The sequence below is a fragment of the Ochotona curzoniae genome, unplaced genomic scaffold (assembly GCF_017591425.1).
Source record: "Ochotona curzoniae isolate NIBS_2020 unplaced genomic scaffold, NIBS_Ocur_1.0 contig_4792, whole genome shotgun sequence".
Classification (NCBI taxonomy): domain Eukaryota; kingdom Metazoa; phylum Chordata; class Mammalia; order Lagomorpha; family Ochotonidae; genus Ochotona; species Ochotona curzoniae.
The window spans coordinates 642,497-662,585 of record NW_024466389.1 but is presented as its reverse complement, the minus strand read 5'-3'; the positions used below and the strand labels follow the sequence as shown (position 1 = coordinate 662,585).

The 20,089-nt window shown below is 65.1% G+C and overlaps 1 protein-coding gene across 1 annotated transcript; it reads left to right on the top strand.

Moving 5' to 3' along the window:
- The first annotated feature begins 132 nt into the window (after positions 1-132).
- Positions 133-16,979, top strand: MORN1 (MORN repeat containing 1). Its single transcript, XM_040987585.1, has 15 exons — positions 133-181; positions 376-447; positions 1,068-1,166; positions 2,175-2,285; positions 2,796-2,886; positions 3,235-3,322; positions 7,609-7,705; positions 8,275-8,385; positions 9,423-9,549; positions 9,908-10,053; positions 12,083-12,145; positions 12,503-12,589; positions 12,896-13,032; positions 16,123-16,465; positions 16,873-16,979. Exons 1-15 carry the CDS (start codon positions 133-135, stop codon positions 16,977-16,979), a joined length of 1,728 nt encoding a protein of 575 aa, XP_040843519.1.
- The last annotated feature ends 3,110 nt before the right edge of the window (positions 16,980-20,089 follow it).

Below are 20,089 nucleotides of genomic sequence, written 5' to 3'. Positions count from 1 at the left end.
GACCCGGGTCCGCGTTCGCTCCGCGCCGGGGAGAGTCATCATCCGGGACTTGCGCCCTGAGGCCCGCCCCCAGCAACGAGGGACCAATGGGAAAGGGTCCTTGAGGTTGCTAGGGAAACCCACCGCGGCAACATGGCGGCCGCCAGCGAGCGGAGGGTCCGCCGGCTCCCGCCGCGGGACGGTGAGGGCTGAGCCGCCGCGGTCCCGGGATCCCCCACATGGGAGCGGGGGGTCCTGCACCGTCCCCCCCGCGGGGCGGGCACGGGCAGGGAGAGCCCCCGCGACCAGGGCGGGACCCCCTGGCTGTGCAGGCGGCCGTGGGCGCGGGCCCTGCGGACAGACGCGCTCATCGGCGGCCCCGCTGTCCACGCCCAGGCTATGGTGTCCACGTATACACGAATTCCTTCTTCCGGTACGAAGGCGAGTGGAAAGGCGGGAAGGAACACGGTGAGGCCCGGGGCCGCTGTGGGGTCCGGAGAGCGGGCGCTGCGCGGGGCTTAGGTGCAGACGTGGGCGTCAGGCCGGGTTGCAGGTGGTGGCTTCGCTCCCGGGGCCTCAGCTTGCTCCCCCGAGCAGCCGCTGCCTCTCCCGGTCCCCCACCCGCACCTTGTTCGAGTCCCCGCTGCTGCGCTTGGGCCACTCCCTGCTGACGACCTGGGAAAGCAGCGGAGGACGGCCCGTCCCTGGTTCCCTGTACCCTCCTGGCTCGGGGCTGTGGTCTGGCCATTTGAGGAGGGAGCCAGTGGGTGGAAGACCTTTCTCAGTGTAGTTCTGCCTTTCAAATAAAAGTAAACAAGTCTTCGAAGCAGGTATTTTCATTTTATTTGGAAGGCAGAGAGAGATCTTGCATCGACCCCTGCCACCCCAAGTTTGTGCACCAGGTATCGGCGGAAGCCGGATGGGGGAGCCAGGACTGGCCCCAGTGCACCCGACCCCACCCAGCTGCAGTCGCCTCCACATTACAGCTTTTTTAGATTTTTGGTTGAAAGACAGAAGGACCAGGCTCCCTGCTGTCCAGGGCTCGGTCTGGCCAGCGTCACACCCGGCCCACCCTGCTCCCTTCGCAGGCCGTGGGAAGCTGCTGTTTAAGGATGGGAGTTACTACGAAGGCGACTTTGTGGACGGAGAGATTTTGGGCGAGGGCCGTCGCTACTGGGCCTGGTCAGGTGAGCCTCCTGGCCCGGAAGCCGCCAGGTGTTAAACTGGGAGCCCGGGGACCCTGGTCAGCCCACCCCCTGACGCTTTGTGCAAATAAAGAAGTGTCCTTGTGGCGGCATCATGGTGCCAGGGGTGAAGCTGCCACCAGCACCGGTGTCCTTTGTGGGTGCAGGCCACCCCACTAACTGCCTGCTGATAAACCTGGGAAAGCAGCAGAGGAAACCCCAGGTGGAGATCTTGGCTCCGGCCTCTGGCCCAGCCTGGCTGCTGCAGAATCACCACTTTCTCCTCACTTTAATTTTGACTCTCAAATAAATCTTTAAAAAAAAAAAAAGTTTATCTCAGCCTTGGCCCCATTCCTCAGTGGCTGCATCCTCACCTTGCATGCTCCGGGATCCCGTATGGGCTCCGGTTCCTATCCCAGCTGCTCCACTTCCCATCCAGCTCCCTGCCTGTGGCCTGGGAGAGAGCGGAGGACCCTGCACCTGCTTTTGAGACCAGGAGGAAGTTCCTGGCTCCTGGCTTCAGTTCAGCTCAATTCTGGCCATTGCGGCCACTTGGGGAGTGAACCAGCAGATAGAAGATCTTTCTCTCTGTTTCTTCTCTTGTCTGTAAATCTGATCTGCGTTTCCAATAAAAAATCTTTTTTAAAAAATGTCCAAAGTTGTTACATTGTTTGCTTCCAAGCTGTCTTGGGCCCACTGTGTTTCCTGGAGCCGCCGCGGCCTCAGGATTGGCTGGGCCCTGTGCAGGTGCAGGAGGGTCCCTCCTACAGGCCTGGGCAGCTCTGCCCTCTGCCCTGGGGTCGTCTCCAGTCCCTCAGTTGCTTCTTTAAGTTTCATGAGGGCTCCCCAGGCGCCCGTGGCTGGGGTCAGGCCAGCCTGATCCCTGCCAGCCTCCCAGTTCAGCTGCGTCAGGAGCCACGAGGGGTCAGTTGTCCCAGCTGCTGGGATGCCGCCCACTCCTCACAGGTGGCTTGTCCGCTTTCCAACCACTGTTCCACCTCACCCACACAGGAAACTCATATTCAGGACAGTTCGTTCTTGGAGAGCCTCATGGCCACGGTGTCATGGAGTACAAGGCCGGGGGACACTACGAGGGGCAGCTGGTCCAGGGCACCAGGGAAGGTACGGATTGGAAGCAGGAGGTGCAGGCATGGGGACACCAGCCCAGGCGGGCAGAGTGGGCAACGGGCTCTCGGGCCGCATGAGGTCTGCGCCTCACTGGGTCTGGTGCTACCTGGAGCCACAGAGAGCTAGAAATGAATAAACCTCCCGCGGGGACTTGGTGCAGCCCGGCGTGTTGTGTGATGGTCGTGGTCCTCAAGGGCCACTGGCAGTAAGCAAGTTCCCACCTGTGCCGCGTGGGTCAGCTAGAGCCCACTGGGGATCCCCCACTCAGCGCACCCCAGGAAGCCGGGCTGGGGGCTCTGAGGCCTTGGGCTGGGCGGATCCCACGCCTCCCTTTCCCAGTGACTGCCAGGCATGTTTCTGAAGACCCAGACTGCTCCAGGGGGTGCTGCTGAGCCCCCAAATCCACTGCCAGCCATTGGAGCAAGCCGAGTCCACTGTTGGCAGGCAGGAGGTGGAGGAGGAATGTCCCAGGTTGGGTTGGGACCAAGCCCATCTCTCCTCCAGGACACGGATGCCTGGTAGACCAGGCCGGGCAGGTGTACCGGGGCTGGTTCCACGACAACAAGAGGCATGGCCAGGGGCAGATGCTCTTCAAGTGAGTACATGGGACGTGGCGTGTCCCCTGCCTGCTGGAGCTGCCCGTGTGTGCTCAACAGAAGCCCCTTGGGCCACTCCCAGTAGCTGATGGGGGGCTGCAGGGCTCCCCCAGGTTTGAAGGAGACTCCAGGCGGGCTCCAAGGACACACTCCTTTCCTGGCAGTCAGGAGAGGCACAGGGGTCCCCTGCTGGGGGAGCCGGGCACAGCCGCCTGTCGCCAGCCCTTCCCCACAGGACCATCTGCTCAGGGCCTATTTTTGCCTCAGTCATGGCAGTGCGTGCTGAGCAGTAACCCTAACCAGTGCCACCTGGCCCCTGCTGACCACAGCCTCTGCTTGTCCCTCAGGAATGGTGACACATACAGCGGGGACTGGGTGCGGGACCAGCGCCAGGGACACGGGGTGCTGTGCTGTGCCAATGGCTCCACCTATGAGGTATCTGCCGCCCCGGGCAAGGGGGAGGGAAGATCGTGGGGCCAGTGTCTGGGGCCACGTGAGCTGGCCTGGCCCTGGTGGTATCCCTGAGGCCCCGGGGGGCATGGGGGGAGCCACCCCACATGTGTCTGCAGGATGGCCGCGGTCCCAGCGGCAGGGTCCCAAGGGAACAGCCAGGCCACCACCCCGTGTCTCAGCACCACCCTGGCACGGCTACCTTCGCAGGAGGTATCTTCCCTGCTCCGGGGGCATCTTCCCTTTGCCAAGTGGTCCTCCCTCTGCAGCCTCTTGCATGGCCCTCGGGGCAGCCCACGCTGGTCTCCCATGGCCCTCAGGGCAGCCCACGCTGGTCTCCCATGGCCCTCGGGACCATGCTGGTCTCGCTTGGCCCTCAAGGCAGCCCACGCTGGTCTCCTATGGCCCTCAGGGCAGCTCACACTGGTCTCCCGTGGCCCTCGGGGCAAGGATAGCAGGTGTTTTTGGTTTATGGAGAGGATCCTACAGGCGCCCCCAAGACCCCGGCTAACAGGCCTGTGGGGATGAGAAATTCCAGCATAGGCAGGGGCCCCCGGGTGCCCATCTGCCCTCAGGTCCTGAGTCCTTGGGACAGTCTGTGTCAGGGGTCTGCACACTTAACCCAGGCCCAGGGACATCCTTCTTACCCCCCCGTCTGCTGGCTGTGTGCCGACCAGGAGTCAAGCCCAGGGCAGCCAGTCCCCACTCCTGGGGCCTGGGGAAGAGCTGGGTGTCCAAGTACCCAGGAGAGGACAGGGAGGAGTAGCCACTCGGTTGTCAGGGAAGGGTCCGGTGGGCAGCCTAGCTTGGGGGACAGCGGCTGCAGGGCCAGGCAGGGCCATGTGGGGTTGCGTGCCTGGCGGCATGCGTGTCTGGTCCCTGGCTGTCCGGCAGAGGCGGGACACGCAACAGAAGCTTGGAGGCCTAGGCTCCGGCCCCTGCCTCGGGGCTCCACGGGGCAAGGAAGGGGTGCTGGGTGCCAAGGGGCAAGAATGACAGCCCAGCCACCCTCCGTGACCTGGCCAGGCCCCCTACAGCACAGCCACACCCCTGGCCATGACCCACCGGGCAGCCCTGGCATGAGAGCCCAGTCCGCAAAGGAACCACCGGCCGTGCGTTCATTCCTTCCTGGGCACCAGGCTCCACCCAGGACACAGTGCACGTGTTCCGGTGTGGTCCTCAGGGCAGTGCTCTAGGATGGGGCAACTGAGGCAGAGAAGTGATAGGACAGCCCTCGGCACCCCACGCCCTGCAACCCGGCGTGGTACCATCAGTGCCTCCTCACTGCCTGGGTTCCAGGGGGCAGCCTCCACCAGGGGGCAGCGCAGCCCCGCGGACGGTCCGCAGCAGCCTAGGCCTGGCTTAGCACTGGCTTAGCACTGGCTGAGTTGGGGGTTGCACCGTGGAGATGCCCCTTGGGTTGGAGTGAGTTTTCCTGCCAGCTCAAGCGGTGTGCGGTTCCAGGTGCCGGCCAACGGCCATGGGCCCCTGTACACGCTGCCCCTCAAACGCCCTCATGGAGCTGTGCCTGGTCCTTGGCCACGCCCAGCCTGCAACCCCGTGGGCTGCCCCTGCCACCCAGCATGACTGGGCCCTACGTCCTGGATGCTCTCAGCCGCCCGAATGCACAGCCCCACCACGGCTGAGCAAGCAGTGACTTCCCAGCCTGGTGTGCGTAGTGGACGGGGCCAGGTGGGCAGGCCAGGCTCTCGACGACGGCTACAGGCAAGGCCTGGCCAAGTGCCCGCACACCCAGGGCAGTCAGGGGACACTAGGTCAGGGTCAGCCTTCCGTGTACGCCCAGCCCAGGAGGCACTCGCCCACCCTGCCCCTGGAGGGGACAGCTACCTTGTGTTGTCAGCTCAGGAGCCGTCCGTGTACAGCAGCTCACACGTGGGCTTTGGCCTTGCGTCTGCTGCTGTAAGCTGGCCCGGAGGTCTGTCCTTCACTGGGCTTCCCCACGCTGACCGCTGAGCCGGGCTCGCCAGAAGTGTGGGCTGCCCTGGGAGCAGCTGCCCCGCGGCCCGGCCGCCATTCCTCACGCCTTTTCTACCTTTCTTGAAGACACGGCCCAAGGGCTGGAGCTCCCGCAATCATCACTGTGCCTGGGCCTCTGCAGCCATGCTGTCACACACACACACACACCCCATGTGGCCGTTCTCAGACAAATCCTTCTGGAAGGTTCTCTTTTCTGAGAGACTGGAACCATATGGTCACATAAACAAATGACTAGGTGCCAAAACCAGTACCTCCTGGGGACCACGAGTGGCCCCTTCCCCACCAGCCCCCGGGGGTCCTGGGCTGCTCCCTGCTCGGGTGTCAGGGACTTCCTGGGGGCCCTGCCTGCAGCTGGTCAGGCCCCCAGGGGGGACTACTGGCAGCAGTGACACATGTGGCTGGCTGCTGGCAAGTCCCGCCATCCCATGTGGCCACATCACGCCCTCCAGCAGCTGCTGCCTTCCGGCCCTGCGGGCTTTGGCTGTCCCTGCTGGGCTGACTGTCCCGGCGGGGGGCTGCTGGTCAGTGCACCTGTTCGCGCACAGAGCAGGTGGTCTGTGTCACCTCGTCTTCCCCTGCAGACGCCCCCTGCCGCCCCTGTGCTGGTCCCGCGTCCCGGAGGGCCAGGGCCCTGCCACAGCCCCCACCCCCACTGCCCTGGCCAGCAGTTAGTGGCCGGGGAGGTCACGGATGCAGAAACTGCAGAGGGTTGGCGGACAAGCAGCTACAGAGGTGGAGCTGTGCAGGTCCTTGTCACAACGTCCCCTTCCATGTCCCAGGCTGTCCTCCCAGCCTTGCATGACCCTCAACACGGACACGGGCACCAGGCCATCAGTGGAGCTGTAAGCACTGTCCCCCGGGACCACACTGAGCTGCTTCATGAGTGGGACGGCCTCCACGGACATGAGCGCAGAGCAGCGCCCTGGTGACCTGAGCGGGCATCACTCTGCAACCTGCTGTGTGCAGCCCCACAGGACACACCCCGCGGCTGGCACACACTGCCATGCTTAGCTTGCCCAAGGCCCAAGCGGCCTTGGAGCAGAGCAGGGGAGGGGACGGAGGCCAGCATCCTCTCCACCGTCCGTGGCACCATCAGAGGGACCAGTGGGCAGCATGGGCATGTGACGCCAGGATGGGGCTGGTGAGCTGCTGGGCACACGGAACTATGGCTAGAGGGGCAGGAACATGTGGAAGTGAAGGCCCCAGGCCAGGGCGCCCCGTGCAGGCTCAGTGACCACAGACTCCTCCCCACAGCTGGCCTCCGGGGCAGCAATGGCTGGTTCCCGGGTGCAGCCACCCTGGTAGGCATGGGCTACAGCTGGGAGTTCCTGGTCCAATCCAGCCTCCTGCCCCGGGGCTTAGGGCCTGACTGGGAATGTGTGGTGTGGGACAGACCCTGGCTGCTGGACCGGGGTGGCCACGGCACAGCCCCCCGGGGTCACTGATTGCCAGAAGTCAGGCCCTAGCTGTGTCACCAAGGGGCTCATGTGGAAGGCAGCTGCCATGTTCTGCCCAGCCAGCTGTAGCATCCCCTAAGCACCTGGTGTCCCTTGTGCTGTCCACGCTCACAGCTCACACCCCTCTACCACAGGCTCCTCCCCACAGCTGACCTCAGGTGGGGTGACGGCTGCTTCCCAGGTGCAGCCACTCCTGGGGCCTGCCTAGCTCCCTACCATCCTACACCCCCACAGCTAGGCCTGGGACCTGGCCTTGGGGTCACTGCTGGAGAGGTGGAGCCCAGGACCGGGGCGCACTCTCCTTGGTACAGGAGTGGATAGAAAAGGAGACTTGGTCTTGAGTTTCCATGGAAATGCTTTTCCAGAGGATGTTGGCCACTTCCTGCCACAGGCCGCCCTGCCACAGGTCCATCCAGCCACGGGCCACTCAGCCACACCACCTCCCTGCCACAGGCCGCCCAGCTACAGGTCCATTCAGCCACGGGCCACTCAGCCACACCACCTCCCTGCCACAGGTCACTCAGCCACACCACCTCCCTGCCACAGGCCGCCCAGCTACAGGTCCATTCAGCCACGGGCCACTCAGCCACACCACCTCCCTGCCACAGGTCCATCCAGTCACGGGCCCCATTTAGCCACAGGCTGCCCCGCCACACCACTTCCCTGCCAGGCCACCCAGCCACACCGCCTCCCTGTGGGAGCTGCTGAGGCCTGGCTCTCCCAGCTCGCTGCCTCTGGGGGCACGCACCCCTCAGGATGGCGTGAGATGAAGGACATGGGCCGCGTCCAGCTGAGGCTGTATCTTCCTCCCTGCAGGGTCAGTGGCACAGTGACACCTTCAGTGGCCTGGGCAGCTTGGCCCACTGCTCAGGGGCCACCTATCACGGACTGTGGGTCAATGGCCACCCAGCAGGTAGGTGTCGCCAACTGGCCTGAGAACCTGCTGGGTATTGCGTCCAGGGCCAGCCAAGCCTGGCCTCAGAGGTCCCCGTGCACACCAGGGGGCCTGGGAGGACTGTGCCTGTCAGGGAATGCAACTTCTAGTCTGAGCTAAGAAGAGGGTGGCACCCCGAGACCAGGCCAGACAGACAGTCCTGCTGCCAGCCGCGGGCTGCCCAGCCACAGACCCACTCAGCCATGGACCCTCCAGCTACTCAACCTCCCTGCCACAGACTGCCCAGTCGCGCCGCCCCCCAGCCCTGTGGCTCAGGCTCCTGCCATGACGTGGTCAAGCTATGTTGCCCCCACAGGTCTCCCCAGGTGGCTCCCAGCCAGGCTCCGCCCCATTCCCTGGACTCCCACCGGCCTCCTGTTCAGGCTGTTCATCCCAAGGTGCTGCTTGCCCAAGCTGGCCATGGTACATGCTGGGCCCTGGGGAGGCCACAGCCGTGCACCCGCAGTGCTGACCAGAGCAGCTCGGGCCAGGCGGGCATTGATCGTCGCGGGCAGCGGCCACCCGCTGAAGCCGTGTTCTCTCCCCAGCGCAAGCCACGAAGATTACGATCCTGGGCCCGGAGGTGATGGAGGTGACCCACGGGTGTCCCTTCTCGCTTGTGGTGCAGCTGCAGCAGGACGATGGGGAGGTGGCTGAGAGTAAGCAGGCAGGGGACACCAGGCATGGGCTGGCGGCTGGGCACCCGCGGGCTCCCAACACGGTGGCCCCCAGAGCCCCACAGGAGGAATGTGAGTGCCTGCGTGTGAGAACTGTGCCCCAGGGTTGCACATCAACAGGAAGCTGAGGCCGGGACTCAAAGCTGGCTATGATGGGAGTGTGGGCACCCCAGCCATCATCCCAGCAGCCATGCTGCGTGCTGGCCCAAGGCACCTGCCCCTAACTACTTGAGCTCTCCTTGTCGCCCATGTCCTAATGCTGGCATGTGGCTTGCTGGGTGCTCCCTAGAGTCGGGAAGGTGGTCTCCTTGGCCCCCTGATGGAGGGGGCAGACCCGCTTAGAGCTGTTGCTGCCTCAGCCCATCCTGGGGTCTGAGGTCTGTGCGGGGGGGCTCCCAGTGCGTTCCTGTCTTGACCGCTTTCCTCCTTTCGGCTCCGTCTAATTCCCTGTGGCCTGAGGCTGAGGTAGCCCTGGCGACCTGCACAAGGAACCCACCCGGGCCTCCGTCTCCATGTCCTGGGGCCAGGAGGGCCGCCCCTCCGATTGCTGCACGAGTCCAGAAGGGCAACCTGGGGGCTGGTCCTGCCTTTCACAGGCTGCCCTGCTCAGGTCCTTGCGGAGCCCAGCAGGTGTGTGGGTGGTGGTTCAGTGACAGCAGTGCCCCCCACTGCCCTGTTCTCCAGAGCTGCCTCCAGTCTGAAGAGCCACAGGCCATGTGGCCAACACTTCGTGGCCCCACATGCGTGGGCAGAGCTGTGGCATCCACCCAGTGGGATGGAGCCAACCCCAGGCACTGCTCCCATGGGGCTGCCCTGGCCCCTCAGGACAGCCAGGTGCCTCTGACTTGGAGACCAGAAACCAAGGTGTCCCTACACCCTGGCTAATGTAGGTGAATCGGGGATGCTCCGTTACTACTGGCCATACCCAGAGCCCCGGTCCCCGTGGCACCTCTGGTGGGACTCCTGCCTGCAGCTGCTGGGCCCCCAAAACCCAATGCCACTTCTCTCCCCTCCCGGAGGCGAGAGCGGGCGGCTGCTGAGTGTGTCGGCAGGCTTCAGGAGTGCGCAGCTCCCGGCCCACGCTGAGGTCAGCTCCTTCCAAGTAGAGGGCGAGTGCCAGCCAGAGATGCCCATGGAGACCCCCCTGTGAGTACCGGCCATGGCAGGTGGGGGAGTGGGCCTGGCCTCCCTGCCTCTGCCAGAGTCTGGGGTGATCCTGCCAAGTGCCCAGGTTGCTGTGGCCCCTCTGAGACAGTGTCCTGGAAGAGGTCCTGGCCCTTCCCCAGGGGTGGACTTAGGGATGTGGCCCCAGGGTGACTAGAGCTGGGAGACTGGGCGAGGCGTGGGCATCAGGCTGGGATGGACTCAAGGCTGTGCTGATAGGCACACCACAGGCCGATGCTCTGGGAGCCAGGCTGTGGCCGGGGTTCCCTCACAGCCTAGGTCCCAGCCTGCTCGGGTGGCCCTGGCCCAGCCTCTCTAACCCACCTACTCTTTCCTTCAGGGGGTTCCAGTGCATCCCTTATCCGCTGTTCAGCTTTCAGCCAGGGGGGCCGGGGCCCAGGGCTGCTGCAGAAGGGCCCGGAGGTGACGCCCTCCCCAGCATGGGAGAGCTGGACCCAGCGCAGGGCATGGTCACCGGCCTGCCTGGTGAGTTGGGGTGGACAGGGTAGCTGAGAGATGCAGGATGGGCTGGCACAGCCACGGCAGCTTGTGGCCAGGGCTGGCCACCCAGGCCCCTGCCACATAAGTGTGTCATCCCGTGGAAACGGGTGTGGAGGCTGGCTGGGGCCTGACTAGGGGAGCCAGGGGCTTAGGGGACAGGGGTCCACACTGGCAAGCACGCATGGGCTGGGGTCACGTCCCGGTAAAGGTTCTAACAGTCCTAGCTCAGCCCCGGCACGGGCCAAGGGTACCACTACCAGGATCCCCTGCCCCACCCTGACCACGTGCACCGTGGGAACTCTACGTGCACTGTGGGGACCCTTGCATTCTGGTCCCCACAGCCTCTGCGTGGTCTCCTGCGATCTGTGCCCCAGCAGCTGGCTTGGGGGAGGAGCTCTGCATGCCTGCTGCTGAGCCTCCCCAACCCACATTCTCCCCTGGTCCCCCCAATCTGGTCGTGGCAGTGGACACTTGGAGGGGCAGGCTGGGTCCCACTCTCCCTGAAGTGGTCCATGCCACTAGGCCAGGCAGCCAGCAGTCCACATCCTGGGGGCCTCCCAGGACGGGGTCCCTGGGCCAGCACAAAGGAGCTGCAGGCCTGGCCAGACACGCCCAGCAGGGCATGTGCACTGGGGTGCCTCTGCCTGGTTTCCAGGTAGTGTTAGCAGCATCAAACATAAGACGCCTCGCCTTCTGCCTGGACAGCCGGCAGAGCTCAGCAATACCTGGATGGAAACCAGGGCGGGACAGCGCCACCCGCTGGCTTCCAGTGGGGCCTGCTCTCCAGACGGAATAAGGCTGGTCTGACACATGAACGGTTGTAGGGGCAGATCCTCACTCTGCCTGGACACACCACTTCTGGGTTCAACCTGCTGGGGCGAGGCCTCCTGTGCACACCTGCCTGGGGCGGGGCCTCCCTTGTGTACACCTGCCTGGGGCGGGGCCTCCCATGTGCACACCTGCCTGGGGCGGGGCCTCCTGTGCACACCTGCCTGGGCGGGGCCTCCCAGTTGATGATCTGTGGTGAACAGGGATGGGATAGGGCCCCTACCGGAGTTTCCCACACTCGTCCCCCATCCCATCAGTGCCCCCTCTCACTCGGGTCCTGTCCCTCCGCTCAGGACCTGTAAGCTTTCCCTGGCAGACCTGGGAACTTTCTGTAAGCTCTGGGAGAGGCCGGGGCCCACCCTGTGAACAGGGCCAGTGGTGGGAGTTCCCGGGACGCTTCTACCTCTGTGGACATGGTGGCTATCTGTCCCCATGGCATGGGCTCTAGCAGTGGGTGAGGCCCTCCACGGCCCAGAGGGAGGAGACGCGTGGCCCCAGTGCTTGTCGCCAGAGCCCCCACTCGGTTGGGCTGAGGGAACCGTGGCGGGGGTCAGTGCCGTGGAGTCCTGCAGAGGGCACAGTGGAGCTGAGCCCAGGCCCCTTGGCCCCGCTGCCAGGCACTCTGTAGCAACCTTACCGTGGGCTTTCTAAAGACTGGTCCCAAAGGCAGTTAGATCCGCTGGTTCACTCCCCAGATGGCTCAGTGGCCAGAGCTGAGCTGGGCCAGGCTGAAGCCAAAGGCCTCTTCAAGTCTCCCACATGGAGGCTGGCAGTTGGCCCAAAGCAGGCTGTACCTGTGCCAGGAATGGACCATGCTGGCTCCTTCTCGGGGTCTCCTGACCCAGCCCTCGCCTGCCCGTGGCTCACAGCTGCGGCCCAGGGGCCATGTCTGCCCCTAAGTATCCATTGGACAGCACCAGGTGTCCCGCTAGACCTGACCGCTGCAGGAGGGAACATGAGTACTAGATGGGCACGCCGGGCAAGGAGGGGTGCAGTTGGGCGGGGGTGCTGCAGTCCCCACAGACTGCTTGGCCAGGCCAGCTCTCAGGTACAGTCTGGCTACAGCTGAGGCTTCACAGGGCCAGCACAGTGTCAGCTGTGTGGGGCCTCCGGGCGGGGCCCTGGGCACAGCCAGGGAGGGAGTGGGAAGCCGGCCCAGCCCATGGCTTGCTGCCTGGGGTCCTAGGGCCTCATGCCGTGCCACCTCTGGAGCAAGCGGCTCCTCCGTGGACAGCGTCCACCGTGGAAGGTAAGCATACCACGCGCAGTCACCTCCAAGCGGGCATTGCCCCACGGGGCCGGTAACATTTCGGGACCATTGAGTTCACCGCGGTCCCTGTGGACCCGCCGCCTCTGCGCCCTACACAGATGACTGGGGGCCTAATTGAGCTGCCGTAAAACGGTAATGGAGCCGTGCCTCCTTGACACTGACAAAAAGGAGAAATGAGATGTGACGGGCATCCCCGGCGGGCCCGTTCTGTCCTGCCTGGCCTGGCCCAGGAGGCAGCTGGGGTATTCTGGACCCTGTCCCACCGCACATGGTGCTGGGTCTCTGTGCAGGGTGGGAGGCCCAAGCCCCTCCCAACCCTGTTCCCCCTCCACTCAGGGTGCACGTGCGGAGACCCCGATCTGGAGGCTGCTCGGATGGACATCAGTGGGGGACATGGGCTGAGGGACACACAGCCCAAGGACCGTATGTCACAGTGTGGTGTGACCCCAGCCCAGACCTGCACCACGACCCTAGTAGTGTCCTCAGCGGCGGGCAGTGGGCTTGGCTCTGCCCTGTGCAGCCTGGGACCCTGTCCAAGAATGCCCCCAGGAGGTGACACTGCCCACACACGAGGCTTTAGGTGTGTGTGGGGGATCCCCTCCCAGTCAGCTATCAAGAGCTGCCTTGGCAGGCACTGGATGGGCACCAGACTGCCCTGTCTACACTGTCCATCCATGCTGCCCTCACGGCCCGTCCACACTGCCCACCATTTCTTCACTTTCTCTGCAGCCCGGGGCCAGGACGCTGGGCACCCCTGGGAGGAGCTAAGGCGCACAGAGGCTGGCTGTGCCAAGTTTGCCAACCTGCTCCTGGGGCCTCCCCCACCTGGGTACCGCTCCTTCCTCTTCCTGGAGGGCCACGACCAGGTGAGCAGGCCCACCCTCAGGTCTAGCTGCCCTCTGCCCTGGTGCTCGGCTTCTGTGGCCACTGCAGGCCCTCCTTCTCTCCCCACCCTTTGTGGATCCTTCTAGAAGGCAGGCCTGTGTCCTGGGAGGACGACACCCACTGCGGAGGAACCCCTAGGAGGCCACAGGTAGGAGAGGCTGGACTCCATGGGCAGACGTGGGCATTCAGCGCCACTCCACTGCACTGTGCCCTGGCAGACCCTGACCAGGCCAGCAATGCCATTGGCACAGGGCCTGCCCACAGTGACCAGGGCCCGTGCTGGGAGTCCACAGCCAGAGGGGCTCTGTGGGGAGGGGGCCAGGCTTCACAGGGTGGAAGGGCTCCCTTGGGGCAGCTGGAATGTGGCCCCACCATCTCCCCAGCTGATGGCTGACAGCCCTGCACACTCAGCTGGGACTCCAGCAGCCCCTGTCAGGGCAGGAGCAGCGAGAGGCCACTCTGGGGTGCTGGGCTTTGAGGGGCCCTGACAGGCTGTGGGGCGTTGCTGCCACCTGGCCCCTAGATCCCACCCACCCCTTCCACAGAAGGGCACACAGGCCCCAAGCAACGGAGGGCGTGGGTGAGGTGGTGGCTGAGCACTCCCCATGCCCCCTTGACTCCAGGAGTCTTTTTTTTAATTGGAAAGTCAGATTGGGCCCAGTGCAGTGGCTTAGTGGCTAAAGTGCTCACCTTGCATGCGCTGGGATCCAATATGGTCACTGGTTCTAATCCCGGCAGCCCCGCTTCCCATCCACCTACCTGTTTGTGGCCTGGGAAAGCAGTTGAGGACGGCCTAAGGCTTTGGGACCCTGCACCCGCATGGGAGACCCGGAAGAGGCTCCAGGCTCCTGGCTTTGGATCGGCTTGGCTCTGGCCATGGTGGCCGCCCTTCTCTGCTCAGCAGTGTGCTGGGGGCCCACTGGGAAGCTAAGCCCTCCTTCCAGCCTCCCTCCAACCCTTGGCCAGCCAAGTCCACCCAAGGAAGCCTCCAGTGCATCCCCAGGCCTGCCCGACATGGGCTGAAGGGGTGCTCTCCACATTGGGGTGAGGCGCAGGGCCTGGAAGAGGCGGGAAACGGTGAGGACCGCAGGGCGCCGCCCCACCTCCAGCGGATGCTTCCCGCCTGACGTAGGATGGATGCGGCCCCTAATAACCCCGGCCAGCGAGGCGGGCCAGCAGTTTAACCCTTCCCTGCCCACTGTGCAGCAGCTGGGGGGCAGGAGGGCTCTCCTCGGGCTACCGCTGTCTGGCCACTGCCTGGTCACAGCTGCCCAAGGCCAGAGGGTGCGGCTGGGGCTTCCTGGGAGGCGGGGCTGGCGGGGTGCCACAGTGCCTGCCACCCTCTACCCCGTGGGCCCAGAGAGCCCACTGCTGTTTGTGTCCCTGGTTCTTCCTCATCCCTGGGGAGCTGGTGCCCAGACAACATCTTCCCAGCCTCTGACTGCCCCCTGCCAGGCCCCATCGGCCCCAGGGGCTGCAGGTGACCCCACGCAGCCTGGACGGGGCCCTGGTCCCTGCTTCGCAGGCTCGATGCCTGCATCCAGGGTCTCTTGGGGTTGGTAACAGGGCCAGTAATTCTGAGTGGGAGGCAGAGGGCTAGCCACCCACCCTGCCAGGGCGTCCTCTCGGGCACTTAGGGCACAGAGCCCGTGGAACCCGGCAGCCCATACCCAGTCCTGCTTGACCACCTTGGGCAAGTCAGGGCCACCCAACTTCTCTGCAGACACTGAGCCAAGCCCTGACCCTGCAGGATCCCCAGGAGCATGTACACACAGCCGGCCCTCCCCCATCAGGGGCCCCGCCACCCCCAGCCCCCACATCCCTGAATCCAGCATGTTCCCCCAGGACGAAGTGTAGGCGTCAGGAGAGGTACAGGTGCGCCCTGTAGGATATGCGGGTCAGACGTTTCTAACCTGCATCCCCTGGTGCACAGGTCCAGGAGACAAGGAGCTGGCCGCGGACCCCACCCACTGTCGGCTGGGGAGCCTGGGGCTGCCCGGGGAGGGGGTTGCTGTGTCCAGAGCCAGGAGGGCAGGGGTGTGTGGTGGGCCCCAGGCCACTCTAGTCCAGCTCACCTGGGGCAAAATCCTGTTGGAGTACAGCCACCAGTGTCCCAGGGTGGAGAGCCAGGTACAGGATGTCCCCACAGGTGTCAGTCTACAGGCCCTGGGTGGGGTGCTGGCCAGAGCTCCTGAGCCAAGGCCAGTGTCATCCCCTGCTGGCATGGGGCGCCCTGTGGCCCCCAGGGGTCCTTGTGCCCCTTTCCTTGACACAGTCGAACCTACTATAGCCCCATCCTTCCCACCAGAAATGAGGTGTTTGGGGGTCACTGAACCCCACCTGTGATGCCACCCTGACTCGGGGTCCCCTACAGCCACCAGTCACCCTAGCTCAGCCCACCCTCCCCCGAGGCAGGCCTGGGCCACTGGGGGGTGTTTGGGGTTGCCCTCGTGCAATCCTGTCACCTGTGGTTTGTTGGGTGGTCTCCCTGGCCAGGCCACATGCAGGATGTCCTGCAAGTACAGCCCCTTTGGGTCACGGCAGGCCCTGCTTGGGGACAGGGCAGGACACTCAGGGTCCCTCCCCTTCCCCGCAGGCCTGGTAGAGCGGCCATGCCAGAGCCACCTGCTGCAGCTTATCCAGGTAGGTGAGACCCTGGGCTGAGAGTGCCGTGCCCACCTCAGCCCGCATGGTGGGAGGGGCTGCGGTACCACCAGGGCAGGAAGTGGAGGGGAGGCGGGCGTGTGGAAGGGAACCCAGCCCTTTGCAGCTGTTGGCTCACCTCACCCTTGGGCGTCCAGCACCCTGCCCGACCATGAGCCAAGGGCCCAACCCTTCCATGCCAGAGAGTCCCAGAGCCCCTGGTGTCACTGAGCCTGACGGTCCCCTGGAGGGGTGGGATGCCCCGAGTCCCCCTGTGGAAGGCCAGTGGGCCGCCAAGTCCAGGCCCCTGTCCACAGGGTCTCCCCATGTGACCAGGACAGCTGGCTGCCGGAGGTCCCTGCTGATCCAGGTGGAGACAGAGCCCACAACTGCCCTCCAACAGCAGTCCCACTGTGTCCACCGCTCAGCCAGGGCTGGCACTGTGGAAGCGGCTGCCCGCGAGGGAGGGACAGAGCTCAGGGGTCCGGGTGTGCCGCCAGGCCCGGGCCGGACCCCGTGACTGTGGTGGCCCGCGGCCCGGCCTGCCTGTGTCTCCCGCGCGGGGTCAGCTGCGGCCGCTGCCCGCTGAGCTCACGCTGGCTCCGCCGAGGCGGGAACACCTAGCGACCGGGCGCTCGGAAACACGGCTGCGTTGCCACGCGCGGCGGCCGGCCCCGGGCGCGCGGCCCGCCCAGGAATGCGCCGGCCGCGGGAAGCGCTCCGCCCGCCTCGCCGCATTCCTGCCGCCGCCAGAGCTTTTTCCACGCTCCGGTGCCAGCCGGGCTTCGGGGAGGGGAGAGGACGGTTCCCATGGCAACTCCACTCCGTGTTGTTCCCTATTTTCCTCCCTGCGGCTGTTCCAAGTTTGAGGTTCCCCAGAAGGCCCCAGACGGAAGGAAAATCAGGGCCCCTCCCCGCACGCAGCCTGGGGCCTGGGGCGGCCAGAGGAAATGGCCCATTCCTCTGCTAGAGCCTCTCCAGACGCGTGGGGGGTGCCCTGCGGAAGGGGCACAGCTCGGTCTCCAGGACAGGCTGGGCCTGTGGCCTGAGGTCAGAGGCGGCTTTCTGTCCGATCCACTGCTTCCCATGAGCCTTCAGGGTCCTGGGGCCCACTGGGGGGGCCTGGGGGTCCACTAGGCGGAGTTAGACTGAGCTCGCGCCATGATACCACCTTGCAGGGGAATACGTGCTCGTGGTGCGGGACCTGACTGTGCCCCCCTTCCTGGGCTGCACGCTACCCCCCGCCTTCCAGCACTTGCGGATTGTGAGAGAGGCCCAGCCCTGAAGGTGACCCTGGAGCCCCTGCGCTGCCCGCGTCCACACATCAGGTTGCACCAGTCTGAGCAGACCCGCCTGCTACAGCCCCCTGCGCTGCTGTCCCGCCCCACCCCTCCTGCCCTCAATAAAGCTCGCCCGCACCGCAGGCAGTGGGCAGTGCTTCTAGAACTCAATCCTTCCCAGGGTTAGTTTGTGCTGACCATGTCCCAGTCCAGGGGTCTCCCTGCCGCCCCACAGGTCACCCGTGGCTGAGAAGGTCCTTGACTGTCCCCCGAGCCCTGGCTGCTAGGCGTGTGGGTGGCCCTGGCTGTGCCACCTGCCCAGGTGCCGTCCAATCTGTCCACTAGATGCCCCTTCCCCACCTTGCACCATCTGTACCCTCTCCCAGGCTCTCACCAGTGAGGGGCCCACCAAATACTGCACCTTGCCCCGTCCATGTGGCCAGCCCCAAGGGCCCCACACAACCCCAACCCCTGCTCTCAGCTGGCCACCGTCGGAGGCTTGCCCAAAGTGGCCGTTTGGCGGGAAGGAAATCCCAGTTTATAAAGAAGTTGCTGGGGGCCTGACGCACTCGCTCAGTGGCTGAATCTTGCACGTGCCCTCCAGGATCCCGTATGGACACAGGGTCATGTCCCAGCTGCCCCACTTCTCACACAGCTTCCTGCTTGTAGCCTGGCAAAGTAGCAGAGGCCGGCCCAAAGCCTTGGGATTGGCTCAGCTTCTGTCTCTGCAAATCTGCCTTTCCAATAAAAGCAAACAGCTCTTCAGAGAAGTCGCCAAGCCCCAGGCTGGCTGCAGGCAGGTGCAGCTCAAGCTGGTCGCTCTGGGCTCTGGCCCTCAAAGGTCCCTGGCCTGGCCAGGGCTGCCCACTGCTCTGGCCACAGCCCTCCTCTGCTGTGCCATGCTTCCAGGGAGGATACGCAGGCAGGTCTGCTCCGCGGAGCAGCTGTGGCTTGGGGGAGGTACCTGCCAGGCCACCCGAGAGCCGTGCGTCAGTAAGAATGGACCCAGGCAGGCCCAGCGCGGTGGCACAAGTGGTTAAGGTCCTCGCCTTGCACGCCCGGGATCCCAAATGGGCACCGGTTCTATCCCAGCAGCCCCACTTCCCTTCCAGCTCCCTGCCTGTGGCCTGGGAAAGCAGTCGAGGACGGCCCAAAGCTTTGGGACCCTGCACCCATGTGGGAGACCCGGAAGAGGCTCCTGGCTTTGGATCAGCATGGCATCGGCTGTTGCGCTCACTTGGGGAGTGAATCATCGGGCGGAGGATCTTCCTCTCTGTCTCTCCTCTCTGTATATCTGCCTTTTCAATAAAATAAATAAATAAATAAATAAATAATAGAATGGACCCAGGCTACCCTTCCTGGGGGCCCAGACCTCATGGTCCACAGGGCTGTGACCCAGTCCCACAGCCCTGCCTGCAGTGCGGGCAGGCGGGAGACCAGCTGCATGGAACTGGGCCCTCCTCCACAGGACTTCCTAGTGGGTCTTGGTGGCCATGGCCAGGGACACAGGCTGACCACTGCCTGAGGGCCAGAGAGAGCCCAGCAGCCTCCTGGCCCCTCCCTGGCCGCCAAAGTCCTTCTGGGCCACAGAATCCCCAGGAAGGGGTGGGAAGGGTGACCAGGCTGGATGCGCCAAGAATGAGGCGGGTCTGGTCTGTGCTCTCCACCCCCAGCTGGGGCGTTCCTCCATGCGGCTTCAGTTCCTGCCTTGGCCGTCAGGGGTCGCACTGAAGCCCCTCCAGAGGCAGGCCCGTGCCAGGCAGGGTCCCCCGGTGCGACCCCCGCCTCCCCCTCCCTGCAGCCCCGCCGGGCGAGAGGAAGGGAAGTGAGACTGGGCGGTGACTCCGGTTAGGAAGTGCGGGCCGCGCCCTGGGCAGTGTGGGCGAGGCAGGGGATTCGGGGGGTGTCGCCGCCCTCCCCTTCACCCCTAGGGTTTCTTTGGGGTGACCAGTAAGGCCGGATTGGTGGGGGCCCTCTGGTACCCCCAGCCCCAGAACCCCTGCACCAGGCCGGGCAGTGGAGCCCCTCCTTCCAGCCCATGAGTCCTGCAACAGGGTCAGGGCCAAGCAGGGTGGCCTGGCAAGGGCTGACTGGGGCTGGGGCGGTAGGGCCCGGGGGCCCGGGGGTTCTGGTGAAGGCAGTAGGGGTGGGGTGGGGCTTGGCTGGAGGGAAGGCGTACGGGGGCACCAGGGCCTGGCAGAGGCTGCCTCCCTCCTACCCACTGGCGCGTACACAGCGGCTCTACTGTCCGGCTCCTGCCTCTCCACATGCCCACGTACCTGCACACTCGTGCAGTCAGGTCACACGCTGGCACCCAGGAAGACTGTCCAAAGCCAGCAGGGCCGTCCCAGCTCTGGACCACGGCGGAAGCTGGGGTGCCCCTGCCTGGCCTCCCCCAGAGCCCTGGGCGTGCTTACCAGGCTGATACCCTAAGCGGGCCTGGGCAGGGCTGGTGGACTCAGCCCCCAGCCCAGGTTCCCCCAGGCGCACTACGCCAGGGCCCAGCTTCCTGGTCACGCGGGCTGAGGTTCAGCATGGCAGGACACCTGGCCCCACACAGGCTGCTGTGCCCACCCGCGGTGGGGCCACCTGCTCCAGGGCTGGGCGCAGATGGCCACGTGCGTCACAGGACCACGGGGTGGCAGGGGTGGGCAGGCATCCAGTTCCCAAATGGCAGAGGGGGCCTCCCTGCCCTTCCCCACAGCCATGTCCTGTGCAGGAAGACCTGATGCAGGCCTTCTGACACTGGGACAGGCGCCCGGGGTGTGGAAGGCCAAGCCTGGGCCAGGCTGGGAACGTGGTTGGCCAGGCTGGGAACGTGGCTGGCCCTGTAACCCCTGCCAGTCTGTGACCGCCTCCCTGAGGAAGGGTCTGTGGCTGCTGTCAGCCCCTGACCACAGGACCTCAGTCAGGTGGATGGGGGAAAGCGGCCTGGGCGAAACCTATGGGGCTCAGAAGACGGGTGTCGGGCGGCTGGTACATGCAGAAGTCAACCTGGTGAGGCAGGGCCTGGGGGCTTGGAGGTGGGCAGCTGGACTGGTTAGTGCCCTGCTGAAACAGCCCCCAGGGCAGGTTCTGTGAGCCTGACCCACATACTCTACTCTGGGGTCCCAGG

Excerpts from the sequence above, each read along its gene's own strand:
- MORN1 (XM_040987585.1), top strand. The coding sequence starts at position 133 with ATGGCGGCCGCCAGCGAGCGGAGGGTCCGCCGGCTCCCGCCGCGGGAC. Across the intron at positions 1,167-2,174 it reads TCGCTACTGGGCCTGGTCAG|GAAACTCATATTCAGGACAG; the intron begins GTGAGCCTCCTG and ends TCACCCACACAG. Across the intron at positions 7,706-8,274 it reads GGTCAATGGCCACCCAGCAG|CGCAAGCCACGAAGATTACG; the intron begins GTAGGTGTCGCC and ends TTCTCTCCCCAG.